Source organism: Papio anubis, chromosome 2 (genome assembly GCF_008728515.1).
Source record: "Papio anubis isolate 15944 chromosome 2, Panubis1.0, whole genome shotgun sequence".
Classification (NCBI taxonomy): domain Eukaryota; kingdom Metazoa; phylum Chordata; class Mammalia; order Primates; family Cercopithecidae; genus Papio; species Papio anubis.
This window is the reverse complement of record NC_044977.1, coordinates 48,342,144-48,357,014: the sequence shown is the minus strand read 5'-3', so window position 1 is coordinate 48,357,014 and position 14,871 is coordinate 48,342,144. Positions and strand designations below refer to the sequence as shown.

Genomic DNA, 14,871 nt, shown 5'->3' with positions numbered 1-14,871 from the left:
TATTCTTTCCTGCTTTCAATCCAGCCATAGCCTGAGCTAAAAGAGTAGCCTTATGTAAGTTACCTCCAATGCCATCAGAAGCCTTAATATATTCAGCTAAATGAGGCTTCCCTGTCAGGGGTCTAATAGCAGTCTGACACTGCATTAGCATTATTGTATGTAAGAAGCTGTATTGCAACATCCTGAGCTGTTCATCGGTTATGGTTTTATACACAGCCTCTTGGAGCCGAGCAATAAAATCAATATATGGTTCTTTAGGTCCCTGTCAGACAGAACTAAAAGAAGGATATTTTTCCCTGTAACATTTATCTTTTCCCATGCCCGTAAGCACAGAGTGTGCAACTGAACAATGGCGACATCCTCCAGTACTGATTGATTTTCTAATCGACCCCAATTAGGGCCAATTCCCATTAACTGTTCAAAGGAACAGGCACAGGTGGCTTCACTTGTGTTTTCCCTTGCCTGAGTCTGAGCTTCATCAGCTCACGAAGTTTTAAACTGTAAATACTGAGATAGAGTGAGAACAGATTTTGTTAAAGTATCCCAATCATACGGTATTAACCTATTATCAAGAGCCACATTTTTAAATAAAGTTTGCACAAAAGGAGAATTTGGCCCATATTGACTAATGGCTTCCTTAAATAACTTATAAGGAAAAGTGGTCCAATTGGCTATATTCTGTCCTCCTTCCTGGGTTATAGTAACCGGAAATTGCCATGTTTCAAGGTCTCCCTCAGCTCTAGCTTTTTGAATAGAATTTTGTATAGCACCACCAATTGCTCCATGTTTTAATGTTGTAACTACAGGAGCAGTAAGTTTTTCAGCTAATTCATTTGCATTAAGGGGAGAGGGAGGAGGTGACCATTCACTTAATTCAGCAGGCAGAGCTGACGAGCTAGTAAAATATACCTTTTTCAGTTTCTCCTTCTTTTCATAAACCTCTTCTGGTTTTTTGCTCCTCACATTCAGAATCTGAAGTTAGTTTTTCACACTCATCCTCCTCTTCCTCATCTGAATCTGCCTTATCTGTTTGAAATGGCTCAAGAGCTGCCTTTATTAGCGCCCACATTGACCAAACAGAAACTGGAATTTTTGCTCCATCTTTATATCCCTTTTTAAAATCTCTGCCGATTCTCTCCCATTCATCCAACTCCATGGTCCCTTGTTCTAGAAACCATGCGCAAAACTGTTCTACTGTACTAAAGAGTGATAACAAATTCTGAGTACTTTCACTCCCCCTCTTCGTAATAAATGCCTTAAGAAATTCAAATAAGCAGAATGTTTGCTTTCACTTTGTCCCATTGTTACCCTGGTTCTTCTGAGCCCTCAGCTTTCCTGAGCTTCTTTCAGTCGTCCTTAGGTGTCCTCTGATGATGCATCCTCCGCTTTCACACATCTAGCATTCCTTCGCCGGGGTCTTCATCACCTCACATTGGGCGCCAGGAATGTTGGGGTGATCAGACCCAACACCAGGCGATGGGGGCTAGGAAGTCCGGCAAGTCAAAGGAATGAGACCAGAGTACATAAAATGGGACCAGGGGCCAACACTAGTATGGAGGCTCTGAAGGCCCTGAGCGCTGGAAGCCTACACTACTTACTGGTGATCAAAGAAGCAGGTGGTGAGGGATGTGGGGGTTGAAAGAAAGCAGTGTATCAAGTGCATGATCTACAGCAGTGATGGTTTAGCATTTCCTCTGAAGCATATGGAACATGTTCTGCTACTTAAGATAATGGGAAACATGTTCTTCTAGTTTAATATACAATCAACCTATGAGGCTGAGAGTGCTAGAAGCAAGGAGCCAGCAAGTCTAGACACATTCCAGAGGCCACGAGGGGTTTTATGACCTGAGCCCTGGATTCCATCCAAGCCACGCCCTTGTGGCTTGTGCCCTGGGTTGATTGTGGCGCAGCAGGGCAGCCTTCCACCTTTTGGCACAGAGCTTGGTGATCCAAAGGCCACAAGGGGTTTTAGACCCTCGATCCCAGACATGTTCCAAGACTCTTTTACATTATGTCAGACATGCAAGCAAGCCCTGTCTCAGCCTTTTTCCCCAACATTCAGCTTTTCCCCAACACTGCGTCCAAGCTGCAATTAAACCCATCCACTGGATCTTAACTTTAATGATGACTTCTTCAATTCTATGATTTCCATTTACTTTTCCTATAGGTTCCAGGTGTCTGGTGAAATTCTCATTTTCATTTATTTTGATTAATCATAATAATAATAATTTTTTTTTTTTTTTTGAGATAGAGTCTCGCTCTGTCGCCCAGGCTAGAGTGCAGTTGGCTCACTGCAACCTCCGCCTCCTGGGTTCAAGCAATTCTCCCTGCCTCAGCCTTCCGAGTAGTTGGGACTACCTACTGCCACGCCCAGCTAATTTCTGTATATTTAGTACAAACAGGGTCTCACCATGTTGGTTAGGCTGGTCTCTAACTCCTCACCTCAGGTGATTCACCCATCTCGGCCTCCCAAAGTGCTGCAATTACAAGCATGAGCCACCATGTCCAGACTAGTTTAATGTTCTTGTCTGATACTTCCAATATCTGGATTACCTCGGGTCTGTTTCTATTGTCTCTCTTTTTTCTTGGTTTCCATCTTTTCATCCTGTTTCCTGGCATGTCTGTTATTTTTTGTTAAATGGTAAAGAGTGTATTGAAAACTGTAGAGACTCTTGATGTCTTATTCCACAGATGATATAGCAGGAGACAGAGGGCAGATAAATCTCCTTAATCAGAGTCAGGCTTGCCCTTACTCCTAAAGCACAGATTTTCTGAATTCTAAACTGGAGGCCTAGAGGTACCAGGGCCTTTCCTCCTTGGCACAATTTCCAATTTTGAAATCCAATTTTGTTTCCCTAGCAATGCAACATTTTCCAAAATACCTTCTTAGCTTCTTTTTCTGCTGACATTCTTATTTCTGCCTTATCCATGTGCAACTTAGTAGTCAGTAAATCCCTTGAGAAAAAACTGCAAAAAGAAAATGGAACCACCATTATTTCCCTTTTCTCCAAATTCTTGGCCTCTCAAATCCTGGTTGCCTTGGTTGCTCTCCAGTGATGATAGATGTCTGTTTCTTCTTGTAATCCTGTCAGTTGTTTCTTCATATATTTTGAGACTATATTGCTAGGTGCATATATATTTACAAGTTATACCTTTTTGTTGTCCTCAATATACAATATCCTTTTGCCCCTTTTGATAGATTAACTTGAATTGTTTCAGCAGATATTAAGAATGCCACACAGCTTTTTTGTCTTTGTTTTCTGATGCCTTTTTGCCTAGTGTATATGCTGTCTCCCTTTAGCTGTCAAACCTGTATCTTTGTGTTGAAAGTTTTGTAGATAGCATATTGTTAGCTTTAAAAAAAAATCCAGGCTGGGTGTGGTGGCTCACACCTGTAATCCCAGCACTTTGGGAGGCTGAAGTGGGTGGATCTCTTGAGGTCAGGCGTTCAAGACCGGCCTGAACATGGTGAAATCCCATCTCTACTAAAAATACGAAATTAGCCAGGCGTGGTGGCACACGCCTGTAATCCCAGCTACTTAGGAGGCCGAGGCAGGATAATCACTTCATCTTGGAAGACGGAGGTTAGAGTGAGCCAAGATCGCGCCATTCCACTCCAGCCTGGGCAACAAGAGCGAAACTCTGTCTCAAAAAAAAAAAAAAAAAAAAAAAAAATCCAATCTGAGATTCTTTAATTGGCAACCTTAACACTAACTACTGTTAGATGAGGCATTTTTGCCACCTAATCTACTTTTAAACCCTCCATTCCTGTGTTCTTTGGGTAGATCAAGTTTTCTTCTGTGGACTTGTTATACATTCTGTCTTTGTTTTTAAGGTGGTTATCCTGAAGACCATATGGTTAGGCATTCCTACTGAACTGTTAAACTCAATTGTTAAACTCATAAAACTATATTCCCTTTGTAAGACAAATAGTACATTCTCATCCCTCTTATCTCCTACCCATACAACACCATCCCTTTTATAGTCTCTAGAATTTCAGTTTCTGGCTCTGAAATTTTACTTTTTCCTAGTCCTTTTAAGACAACTTTACTAGGATACTGGACATTACTTGCTAACCTTGAATCCTCCTGCATGTTCCTCCTCCATTTTGAATTTTTTCCCATGAGTTTTGTTTGTTTTTCTGAGATGGAGTCTCGCTCTGTCACCCAGGCTAGAGTAGAGCGGCATGATCTCAGCTTAATGCAACCTCCACCTCCTGGGTTCAAGCAATTCTCTTGCCTCAAGCGGCTGGGACTACAGGCATGTGCCACCATGCCCAGCTAATTTTTGTATTTTTTAGTATGGAAAGGGTTTCACTATGTTGGCCAAGCTGGTCTCGAACTCCTGACCTCAGATATCTGCCTGCCTCAGCCTCCCAAAGTACTGGGATTACAGGCGTAAGCCATCACACCCGGCCCCAAGAGTTTTTAAAGGAGGGTTTTGTATAAAACCTAAGGCCTTGTAAACCTAAGCATATGCCCTCACAATGAGGTTGCCTGGATATGAAATTCTAGGTTGAAGTTAATTTACCTTGTTGCTGTTGTGGATCTGATCACAAGTGATACTTTTTTCTTTACAGGTGGCCTGCTCTTTTCCTCTAGAAGCTTTGAGAGTTTATCTTTGTATTTGTTTGCTTAAATCCCACTATTAACAGTGTACTCAGGCTTGGAAGTTTTGTCTTTTCTGACATTCATTATTTCTTCAAATTTTCTTGTTCTCACTTTTCCCCTCCTTTTGGGACTTCTGTTATTGGGATGTTATTTCCATCCTCTATGCTCAGTTTCTAATTTTATCTTTTTATACAGGACTGCTTTCTGACAGCATATCTCAAGTGGATCTTCCAGTTCATTCATTCGTTCTACAACAGTATCACTTCTGCAATATATCTTTCTCTTGTCTTCTATTTCAACTATTTTCATACTCAATACTTTTTCTTTTAGTCTTACTTCTGCTTCATATTGCTATCTTCACTCTTATTTTAAAATAATTTCTTATGTTAAATTCTTAGCTCATCTTTTCCAATAATTTAGCTTCAGTTGTTCAGTCTGTGGCCTTTTTTAATACTGTTACGTACTTCTCTAGCATCGACTTTTGCTCTGAGTCCAAATTATCCTGCAGGTGTCACCCCTTGGCAGAGAATCTCAGGCACCCAGAAGAACTACGGAACACTGTTTGCTTTCCCTCTAACAAGCATTAGTTCAGAATTTCAACTTCAAATTTTAAGAAAGGAGTAACACGGAAAGAAGAATCTGTCCCCCTAGGTTGTAATTCACCAATTCTAGGATTTGGAAGGATCAGGGACTTCTAGGAATGGCAGACTGAGAAACTCAGATCAACTCCCCACCTAAGGACAACTAAAAAAACTCGACACATCAAGAAATATTGATTGAAGTTCCGTGTGGGCCATGACAGGATCCTTGCTTTACGTGGCATCCCTAGTATAATCTTCTCACAGGTGCTCCAAAGTCTGAGGACCTAGACCTGTCTTTGCCTTGCATCCCTATTGCCTGGACAGTCTGTTCTTTCATGTGTGTGAATCGCAGATTTTGTCCTCCCCTGATTATTCTGCATTCTTGTGCAGAAATTCCTCAATGATTCCAAAGTCAAGCCACTGTATTTGAGCTAAGGTCACCATCTTGTGCTAAAAAGATTTTTAAAGGTAAAAGATGGTATTTTGCTGAAGGTTACTGTGAAATATGCATATGAAACACTGCACAGTGCCCAACAATTTAGAGTGGTAACTTTTCCCAGTTCTCCCTTGTTTTGGGTCCCAGCCACCTTTCCCCCCAGCCTTCTGTGTTGTCTTTTATCTCCTTCCACATTTCTATTTTCATTCACAAAGAAAGCCAACAGACCATCATATTTCCCTCTGTTCAGGGAAGAGTTCCCATTTCCATACTGGGCCTGCTGGAGAGAATGAGGGTCATGCTCCTTACGCACACTTGACAGTTAACCACGGTCAAGGACGGCAGTCCTTGCTGCTTTAGGTTGTAATATCCCATCCACACTCTCCTACTTCTGACCATGTGAGACAGAAATTCTGTCTTTATCACAAGCTGGTTGGGAGATGAGTGGTCACATGATGTGTGTTCCAGTTACAGTGATCTTAAGGGTCTCAATTTTTTGGTCCTCTTAAATTCCATTTTGGATAGTGAGAGGTTGGACTAGTGGCCCTTTGCCCTGGTTCTACAATGAAATAACAGCACCAGCATTGAAGAATCAATCAATACCTGCACCACAGCTATGTCCCAGAGATCATCTCACTGCCTATGAGCTGGCAGTTGCGGGTGAGGATGACCTGGTGTGGGTAGTGACTGGTGTCTCTTTCTTCAGAAAAACATCACAGAAGCCTACCAGGTCAGCAAGAAGCCTCCAAAGTCCGTGGCGAAGGTGATTAAAATTTCAGCCCCTGCCAACAAGGCCGTCTACAACTATAGTATCCAGACCATGAATTCTACAGAGCTTGCCAAGAAGCAGCTGTATCAAGAGATGGCCAAGGTGAGAGACCCAGACAGGATGATGGCAGCTGGCAAATCCCGTGAATTCTTTCCTCTGACCACACCTGCCTGGAGGTCAGCGGAGGATCTCAGGTGTACAGATGAAAGCCAATCATGCTAGGGGAAGTAGACAAGGCTCAGATGTTGAGAAGTGTTCTATTCCACACTAAATGAGAATCCTCCAGACTGAGGGTGAGCCCGAGATCCTCAATGGAAGCTCAGATGTACATGAAGGAGAACAACTGTAGCATCCTTACCTCTGGGGTACACTTTATGATTGCTGCTTAGGAAGGCAGCTACCAACAGAAGGGAAAGCCATGGTTTAAGTTTCCAGCACACATTAACTTCAGGAAACGGCTTCTCCCATCAAAGGGGACAATAATATGACCCTTACAGGGCTGCTGCACAGTCATTTCCTCTCAATGCACTATTTACGTCATCAGAAACTATGATTATGCCCCCAGCTGTTTCTGATTCCTACAAGAAATCCAAGATTGCTATCAGCCCTTCTACCCCAACCTGTCTGCCCCCATTTCTAGGAGCCAAGAAAGAGATTCACGTACTCACAGGATTACCTCTCAGCCATGGTGGAGCCCCTGGACTTGAAGGAAGAGGAGAAGAAAGCCCAGAAGAAATCCCGCCAAGCCTGGCTCACAGCCAGGGGATTCCAAGTGACAGGTCTTCAGAGCGACACTGAAGGCAGCTTTCAGGATCTCAAGCTGCCACCCATCAAAGAGCTGAATGAGGTCCACAGGGAAGAGCAGGGTCTCAGGTGGGGTGTCCATAGGGACCTTTCTCCTGATTTACTTACTCCCCCAATTTAGGAGTGGAAGGAAAACTCCCTGTTTGCTAATGTACTGGAGCCTGTGTTGGATCGAGACCGGTGGAGCTGGGACAGGCACCACGTGGACTTTGATCTGTACAAGAAGCCACCACCTTTCCTCAAGCTGCCCCCTTCGCCTGCACCAACTCCTGTAACAGGTAACAGGCAAGGCTTTGCCAAGCTGGGCCTCCTGATGCCGTGGGCAGGCAGGAGCTCTGTGCCACTCTGCATCTTCAGTGGTATCCATTTTGTTTACGCTATCAACCAAACTTTCTATGCTAAAAAAATCAAGATGCAGAACGGGTCTGATAGAAGAGATTGAATGTTGGGCTGGAACTCAGACCAGGATTCTAGTCCTAAGTGTGGCATTTGTGTGACTTCAGGCAAATCCCTTCATGCCCTGGGCCTGGTTTCTTGGCTATAAAGTGGGAAAGTTGGAAGACAGGTCTAAAGGCTTCCTGAGCTTCAACACTATTACCCATGACTGATCTCTAGGTGTCCAGCCAAGAGCTGAGGGTAGAGGCTCTGGGCTTTACTGGGACCTTCCAGCTGCAAAGATACTGACAGTTCTTCCTGTGGGGGAAAGGCGGAGACAGGAAACGTAGGTCTTCCTACACCAGTCCCTCCAAGTCCTCTTCCTCTTTATCCCTGCTTATGAAAATTGATCTCAGGATCATCTAGAGGTTAACATAGAATCCAAACTTGTCAGTTAACAGAGCCAGAACCTTTGTTCAGGGAGAACGAGACATGAACCTATCTAACAACAAGGTCTGCCAGAGAAACCTCTCCCAGAAAACTAGGTCAGGTGAAAATGACGGCTTGCTTTCCTTCTCGACTCTTAAGGACAGCTGATCACAGCTCCATGGAAGTGCTAACAAGTTTGCCAAAATGTCACTTTCTCCATTTGCCTAGACTTCGCTCCCTCCCTCCCCAGTAGGCCCTAGATCTCCCAGGCTGCCTGAAGAGACCTGCTCTCTGTGGGCATGTCTCAGGCCCACAGTTACTGCTGTGGCTCTCAAGGAGGCTCCAGCTAGGAGAGCTGTCTAGCCTAAGAACACAAGGCTTTTCCTTGGTAAGAATGCTTCCTAGTGAGCTCCACTGCCAGCCTTCCCAGCAAAAGTCTCCTGGGGGCTTCACTGGTGAAATCAAATATTTAAGAAACACATGCTGGGGTCTCCTCTTCCTACAACATGCTTAAGAAAAGTTAGCAACTACAGATGAGAGGGACAGGCTTGAACTGGTCGCTAGGCCTTTTCAACCCAGATGGATGAATGGAGAATTTGCTGCTGACCAAGGCCTTACACACCACCAGCCTGGAGTGAAGCCCCCTTCCAGAGGTCTGCCTGGAAGTGGGGTGGGTCTGACAGCCCCTCCCCAAACTTCCCCTGTGCAAAGAAAGTCCAAGCAGCCTTTTGTCCAGAGGTATGCATGCTTCATTTTGTGCAAAATGCTTCCTTGCTATCATTAACAAAACAGAACTTTAGGTTTCACTGAGAGGTTATTTACATGGTCACAATATTTAGAAACTTTCCCGTTTTAAAAACTAGTTACCAAACCCCTGGCACAATGCTCAGGCCAGCCCCGCTCAGCCAGCTCAGCTCTCCAAGTTCCCAATCTCCTCCTTGCCTATTTCCAGCATCACAGTAAATTGGGAATATACTTGGAGGAAAAAGAGCTGGACGCTTTCTCTGTGCTCAAGGGAATGTCCACCATAGGCATTTTAGAGCTCCAGACCACCCAAGGACCATACCAAAGCTTAAAGTCCACCACAGTGAGCACGCTGGGACCCAGTGTATCTTGCAAGCGCCAGTAAAAGGGAGGCTGGAGAAATGCAAAGACCTGCTGGGACAGCCTGGAGATACCATTCATCCTCTCCTCAAGAGTAGAGGCCAGTTTTGTAAAGAAATTAAAGTCCCTAGGTGGGTACCTCAGCTGAGGCAGCCTCCCTATCTCCTGAGGAGGATAAAAACTAAGGGCTCATAACCCCAAGGCATTGTGGACTGCACTGTGTCTGCTCCTTAGCGTTCTGGGCCCTCCTTGCAGAGTGAGGACAAAGGGGACCCGAGGCCATCAACAAAGGGTGGTTCTCAGGGTCCTGCTGTCACCCATTAAATGCTGGTTCTGAGGAACAGTGTGACAAGTACAGCAAAGGCTAAGAGTACACAGATTGTGACATTTTATATTCTTCGTTAAATGGTTCCTGGTACATGTTTTAAGTGCCTCTGCTTCTAGTTTAAATGAATGACCCAGACACAGCTTTCAAGCTGTTTCTTAGAGAATGTGTGGTTGAGCAGAAATGGCTATCCACACCTGACACAGGTCCCCACCCACCTCACGCCCTGGAGGCAGCAGCGCAAGCCCCAGTTTCCACTATGGTGTATCCTCAATGACCAGAATACCCGCCAGTTCCAGAGGTCAGCAATTCCATTCTCTCTCTCCGGCTCAGTTCAGAAGCTGTGATGGTCCTGTTAGAGAGCACTCCTGCAGGTCGAAACCTGGAAGAGGCTCTCCCAGGCCAGGAGACAACCCTTCAGGTGCAGACAGGGAACAAATGGCTCAACCCGTGATAATGCCAAGTTGTAACACCTTCTGAAAAAAGAGTGACAGTCATCCAGCAACGGGCCATGGGTGGGGGCGGGCAGCAGCAGGGGACACTCTCCCCTGCCTCAGCATGTCCTGTCCAGAGGGTGGGCACAGATATAGGCTCGCTTCTCAAGGATCTGCTGGGACACTTTCTTAATCTGCTCATCTAGGTTTTCTGGAGCATCTGGGAAGGAAAAGGAAAGATGGTGGGTGATCCTTCTGCATTGTGATAAGACAAACATGGCTGAAGTGGGGGCATTTTTCCACAAAGTCAGCCCACCCACCATGAAGCAGCCCTAAGGGTGACCCCGTCCTCCAAACCCCCAGCAAGTGATTCAGGGCTGTAGGGAGAGAAGGGCACAGCTTCATTCTCAGTTACAAAGGACTCAGCCTGCTCATTTCTAAGCCCCAGATCTCGTGGGGTGGAGCCGGCACTTGCTCCATAAACAGCCCATCTGTGATTCCAGCCCACTGGAGGAGAAACCATTTCAGCATCCTCCACAGCACATAACCTGTCAGCACTGGGGGCGGGGGGGCGGTCTGGGCTACCCCCAGGGCTAGGACCTGCAAAAAATCATATGCCACTCTCGGCAAGTGCCACAGTGCTGGCGCCTACCCCCGTCACTTGGCAACAGGACTGGGCTCTGCAGGGACACTGATCCAGAGCCTCAGGCCAACAGGACTGTGAGGGTCAGAGGTAGACTGAGCTGGGCATTCCCAGATGTGGTCAAGTGGCTATAGAAGAGGAAGAGCACTGCAGACAGACCAGGGAGCATGAGCAAAGCCCTCTGTTCTCTAGGCCAAGGCCTGAGACCTCTGCAGGGCACTGCAAGGTCATTTTGGATGGGTCGCAGTGGGTAAAGGGGCAGGTAAAATGCTGTATCCAGAATCAGGTACAACCTGGCGCTCCTCCATTCGTAAGCCTTCCCCAGACAGCTTCGAGAATACAGCCAGGGCCGGGCACAGTGGCTCACGCCTGTAATCCCAGCACTTTGGGAAGCCAAGTAGGCGGATCACCTGAGGTTAGGAGTTGGAGACCAGCCTGGCCAACATGGTGAAACCCTGCTTCTACTAAAAATACAAATATTAGCTGGGCATGGTGGTGCATGCCTGTAATCCCAACTACTCAGGAGGCTGAGGCACAAGTATTGCTTGAACCCAGGAGGTGGAGGTTGCAGTGAGCCAAGATCGTGCCACTGCATTCCAGCCTGGGTGACAAAGTGAGACTATGTCTCCAAAAAAAAAAAAAAGAATACAGCCAGGCATGCTGGGCAGATGCCAGGGGTCCTGCACAAAGGGCTCTGCACTTGCTCAATCTAAAACTGCCTTGGCAGGCAGGGCGCGGTGGTTCATGCCTGTAATCCCAGCATTTTGGGAGGCTGAGGCAGGCAGATCATCTGAGGTCAGGAGTTCGAGACCAGTCTGGCTAACATGTTGAAACTCTGTTTCTACTAAAAATACAAAAAATTAGCTGGGCGTGGTGGTGTGCACCTGTAATCCCAGCTACTTGGGAGGCTGGGGCAGAAGAATGGCTTGAACTGAGGAGGTGGAGTTTGCAGGGAGCCGAGATTGCACCATTACACTCCAGCTTGGGCAACAAGAGCGAAACTCCATCTCAAAATAAATAAATATAAATAAATACAACTACCTTCGTGAATGGGGCAGGTTTGCACCTACAGTGCCTGGCGGGCACTGCTGCAGCTAAGCCCAGGCCTACCCGGGCCCTCACTCAAGGCAAAGGTCTGTGAGTAGCCAGCAGGCTCTGGGAGCTTGACAGGGTCCAGAAACAGCTCACCCTCAATAGGGGCCTAGAAGTGGGCCCTTCCTTCCCTCCCCCAAGACATGCCACTCACACTTGTCCAGCTGAGAGAGGCTGAAGAGATTCTGGAAGTAAGCTTCCACGCAGAAGGTGTTGGCCAAGAGAACCTGCCAGAACCAAGGACAGAAAAGATATGCCCAAATTCCTGGAATCTGACCTCTGAGCTTCAAAAACCCAGCCTATCAGCCAAACTGGGTAGCATGGCAGGGGTGAAAAGGCCTGGCTCAGGAGTCACCCCGTCTCAGGTTCTAATTCCAGCCCTGACCCAACAGCCTTTCCCCAACAGCAAGTGACTTAATATCTCTGAGCCTGTTTCCTCTGAGAGGCAGATGTCACAATCCTGGTATCTGCAGGCACTCTGGGAAGTGCAGGCAGAGATCCTGGTACACAGTGGGTCCTCAGACACTGCACCCGCCTCCCCCCAGCAGAGTGGGCAATGTGCAGGGTCTGCCCCTTGCTAGGGGTCAGGGCACTGGGATTGGGAACCCCTGTCACTCACCCGCCTCTTCTCTCAGGCAGGAAGAAGAAAAGGAACGGCCCCATCTCCTGAACAGCACAGACCCTCCCACAGCCACCGCATGGTGAACTTGCACAGCCTCCCCCACAGCCTCTCCCTGCAGGACCTGTGGATACCCCCTCAACTGGCCCAGCCCTCCCCCACACCCGCCCACACCCTCCTCAACAATTAACTTCATTAAAGTGCAGCAAAACAGATGCCAGCAGCCAGGCCCTGTGTGAGGCTAGGCTGGACTCACCTCATGGTCGTGGTTGCGTAGCCCGATGCGGATGGAGCGGCTGGCCCGCGACAGCACAGCCGTCATGCCATAGAGGTTGATGAGGATGTTGGCCACCCGCTTCAGCACCAGCTGCTCCTCCATGATTGTCTGGGATCACAGAGGCTCTGAGTGGGGACTCACTACCTAGACCAGTCCCCCACACGGTCCCTCCCTGGGCTGCATCTCTGCCTGTCTTAGTTTCCTGTGTTCCTTGAGAAAGTGGAGCCAATAAAGCCTTTCCCTTCAGGTCATGGGAGAACAGCTCCCAGCCACCTTCTGTTTTCCCTTCTCTTTGATCTCTAGATTCAGGGAGGAGGTTAAGGCAAGACCTGGTCCCAGAAACTTGGCTGAGACCAGAAGCCAGTGCTTACTGTGCTACTGTCACCTTCAGCAGCAAGGGCCCCACCAATCAGGTCCCTAGATTCAGGCCCCAGGTGGGGCTGCCCTCCCGATTCTAGGGAGCCTCTCTACCTGAAAGGTGCACAGAAAAACACTGCAGAAAACTCACCCAGCAAGGGTGCCCCTCCAAGTAGCTAAATGGGCCCCAGGACAAGCTGACAAAGTCAGCCTGACCTCACCACCTCATCCCTCCAGGGCCATCAAGATTTCTGTTCTAGGCCTGGTCCCAAAGGATGCTTGACAAAAAGTAGTCTCATGAATGCTGGCCAAATTGGGGGACCGGTTGCGACCCAGGCCTGGGAGGGCCTGGTTACCTTGCCAAAGCGGAGCAGCAGTGTCTCCACGGTCTGGCCGAAGTAGTAGGTGTTCTCCTCAAACTTGTTGGCACTGTCCTATTAACCAAGACAGGAGTCAGTTCAGCACCTCATCCCTACAGTGCCCTGTCCTGTCCCACAGTCCGGGTACCAGGCAAAGATGCCCCATCTGAGGGAGGCAATCCAGGGTGTCATGGACTAGCTGGTGTTCCCCAGCCTCCCCTGGAGGAGCCCAGACCCCCCACAGTGAGATCTTTTCTGCCATGAGATCTGGCAGAAGGGCACTGAAGTAGGGGGTATGCCTGTTGGGCCCACTTACCGCAAGACTGGGGTGCACAACTCCATGGTTGCCTGTCAGTCCCAGGTCCACAGTTCGGCCCAGGGAGTCCCGAAGCTTCCGGCCAACGGTCTCCATGACTGTGGTCACTTTGACCTGTTTAAACTCACTGCAGAAAGTCCATGGTCCTGTGACTGGAGGCCTCACTGCTGGCTCTCACTGTCCAGCAACACGGCCCACTTGGCACCCAGAAGCTCCGTGCCCCTCCCTGGCCTGGATATGCCGGGCCCCTGGCTACAGGCTGAACCCCTCAACCAAACCACCTGCCGGAGAGCACCCAGTCGCCTCAAGGGAGCCACACATGTAAGGGGTGGAGTCACAGCCAGCTTCCCAGCAGCTGTCTCCTGTGAAGGAGACAAAATGCTACCAGCAACCTGTACTTAGTCTCCAGCAGTGATTTGGGATTGCTGTGCCCCTAGGATGGGGGTGGAGGGGGGCAGGAGGGGAAGAAGGGCAGAGAAGAAAAACACTGGTCTTATGTTGGCTGTGAGGCCTGGCACCTTTAAGGGGACACCTGTCATTCTTCAGATTCTGAAAAACCAGCTGCCTCCAGTGTGAGGGACCAGAGCGGGGATACGGTGTTCACATTGGAGCTGTAGGGTAGTGTGGCCATAAGGGCAGGGCAGCGAGGGCTTCCCTGGGCAACAAGCCCCCAACTACCACAGGGGAAGGTCCCCTCCACAAGGCTGTGCCACACCCCCATGCCCCCACTCGAGGTCAAGGCAGCTCTTTCCTCCCACTGCCCTGGACTGGCCCCTGCTGGGCAGGTATAGGCTCTGAGAAGCACACAGTGACAATGGTACTTACCGGATCCTGGCAGTCAGGATGCGGCCAGCATGCTGCAGACCCGTCAGGGCGATGTACATCCGGAGAATCTCATTGGTTCCCTGTGGCCAGTAGTGTAGAGGTCAAAGGCTGCCCCCCAGCCAGGCAGCCATGGTAGTGCCACATGTGCTGGGTAGGCCCAGCCACTGCCTGCCTGCCCATGCCACAGAAGCCACTGCTCCTGAAGTAGCTGGGAACAGGGCTCTGACCAGGGCTCAGAGAGTACACAGGGATGAGGAGGAGGTGACCAGATGGCCATGGGCTCCCGCTGGGACCCTCTACTGCTCGGTGACCAGCTTCACGTGTCAAGCCTTTCTCCAAGTCTCCAGGTCCTCTTTAAAATGGAAACCAACTTTCCCTGGGTGGTAAGGGGTGCTGATGCCTGGGGCTCAGCCAGTGCCAGACAGACATTGCTGGCTCCAGGTGGAGGCCAGATTCCTAACAGAAGCCACAAATTGCTGAGTGGCAGCTAGAAGCTCCTCAGTGCCAGGTGTCAAC

General features: G+C 48.5%; 2 protein-coding genes across 25 annotated transcripts in view; one reads left to right on the top strand and one right to left on the bottom strand.

Moving 5' to 3' along the window:
• The window catches only part of KIAA1257 (KIAA1257 ortholog), an 81,779-nt gene extending 69,009 nt beyond the window's left edge, over positions 1-12,770 (top strand). For 15 of the 23 annotated variants that reach the window (XM_021922708.2, XM_021922705.2, XM_021922706.2 and 12 more), the window contains 4 exons: positions 6,334-6,498; positions 7,037-7,243; positions 7,322-7,478; positions 12,238-12,322. In XM_021922708.2, the coding sequence (XP_021778400.2) occupies positions 6,334-6,498; positions 7,037-7,243; positions 7,322-7,478; positions 12,238-12,272 (564 nt within the window). In that variant the 3' untranslated portion in view covers positions 12,273-12,322. Of the gene's footprint in view, positions 1-6,333; positions 6,514-7,036; positions 7,270-7,321; positions 7,479-12,237 lie in introns of those variants that run through there. The other 8 variants (XM_031663077.1, XM_031663074.1, XM_031663068.1 and 5 more) reach the window with 7 other exon arrangements.
• ACAD9 (acyl-CoA dehydrogenase family member 9) overlaps positions 8,736-14,871 on the bottom strand; it is a 36,291-nt gene continuing 30,155 nt past the window's right edge. For both annotated transcript variants that reach the window (XM_017946079.2, XM_017946080.3), the window contains 6 exons: positions 14,356-14,435; positions 13,531-13,657; positions 13,212-13,289; positions 12,478-12,606; positions 11,757-11,829; positions 8,736-10,087 (listed from right to left, as the gene is read on the bottom strand). In XM_017946079.2, coding sequence (XP_017801568.1) covers positions 9,987-10,087; positions 11,757-11,829; positions 12,478-12,606; positions 13,212-13,289; positions 13,531-13,657; positions 14,356-14,435 — 588 coding nt within the window. In that variant the 3' untranslated portion in view covers positions 8,736-9,986. The remainder of the gene's footprint in view (positions 10,088-11,756; positions 11,830-12,477; positions 12,607-13,211; positions 13,290-13,530; positions 13,658-14,355; positions 14,436-14,871) is intronic.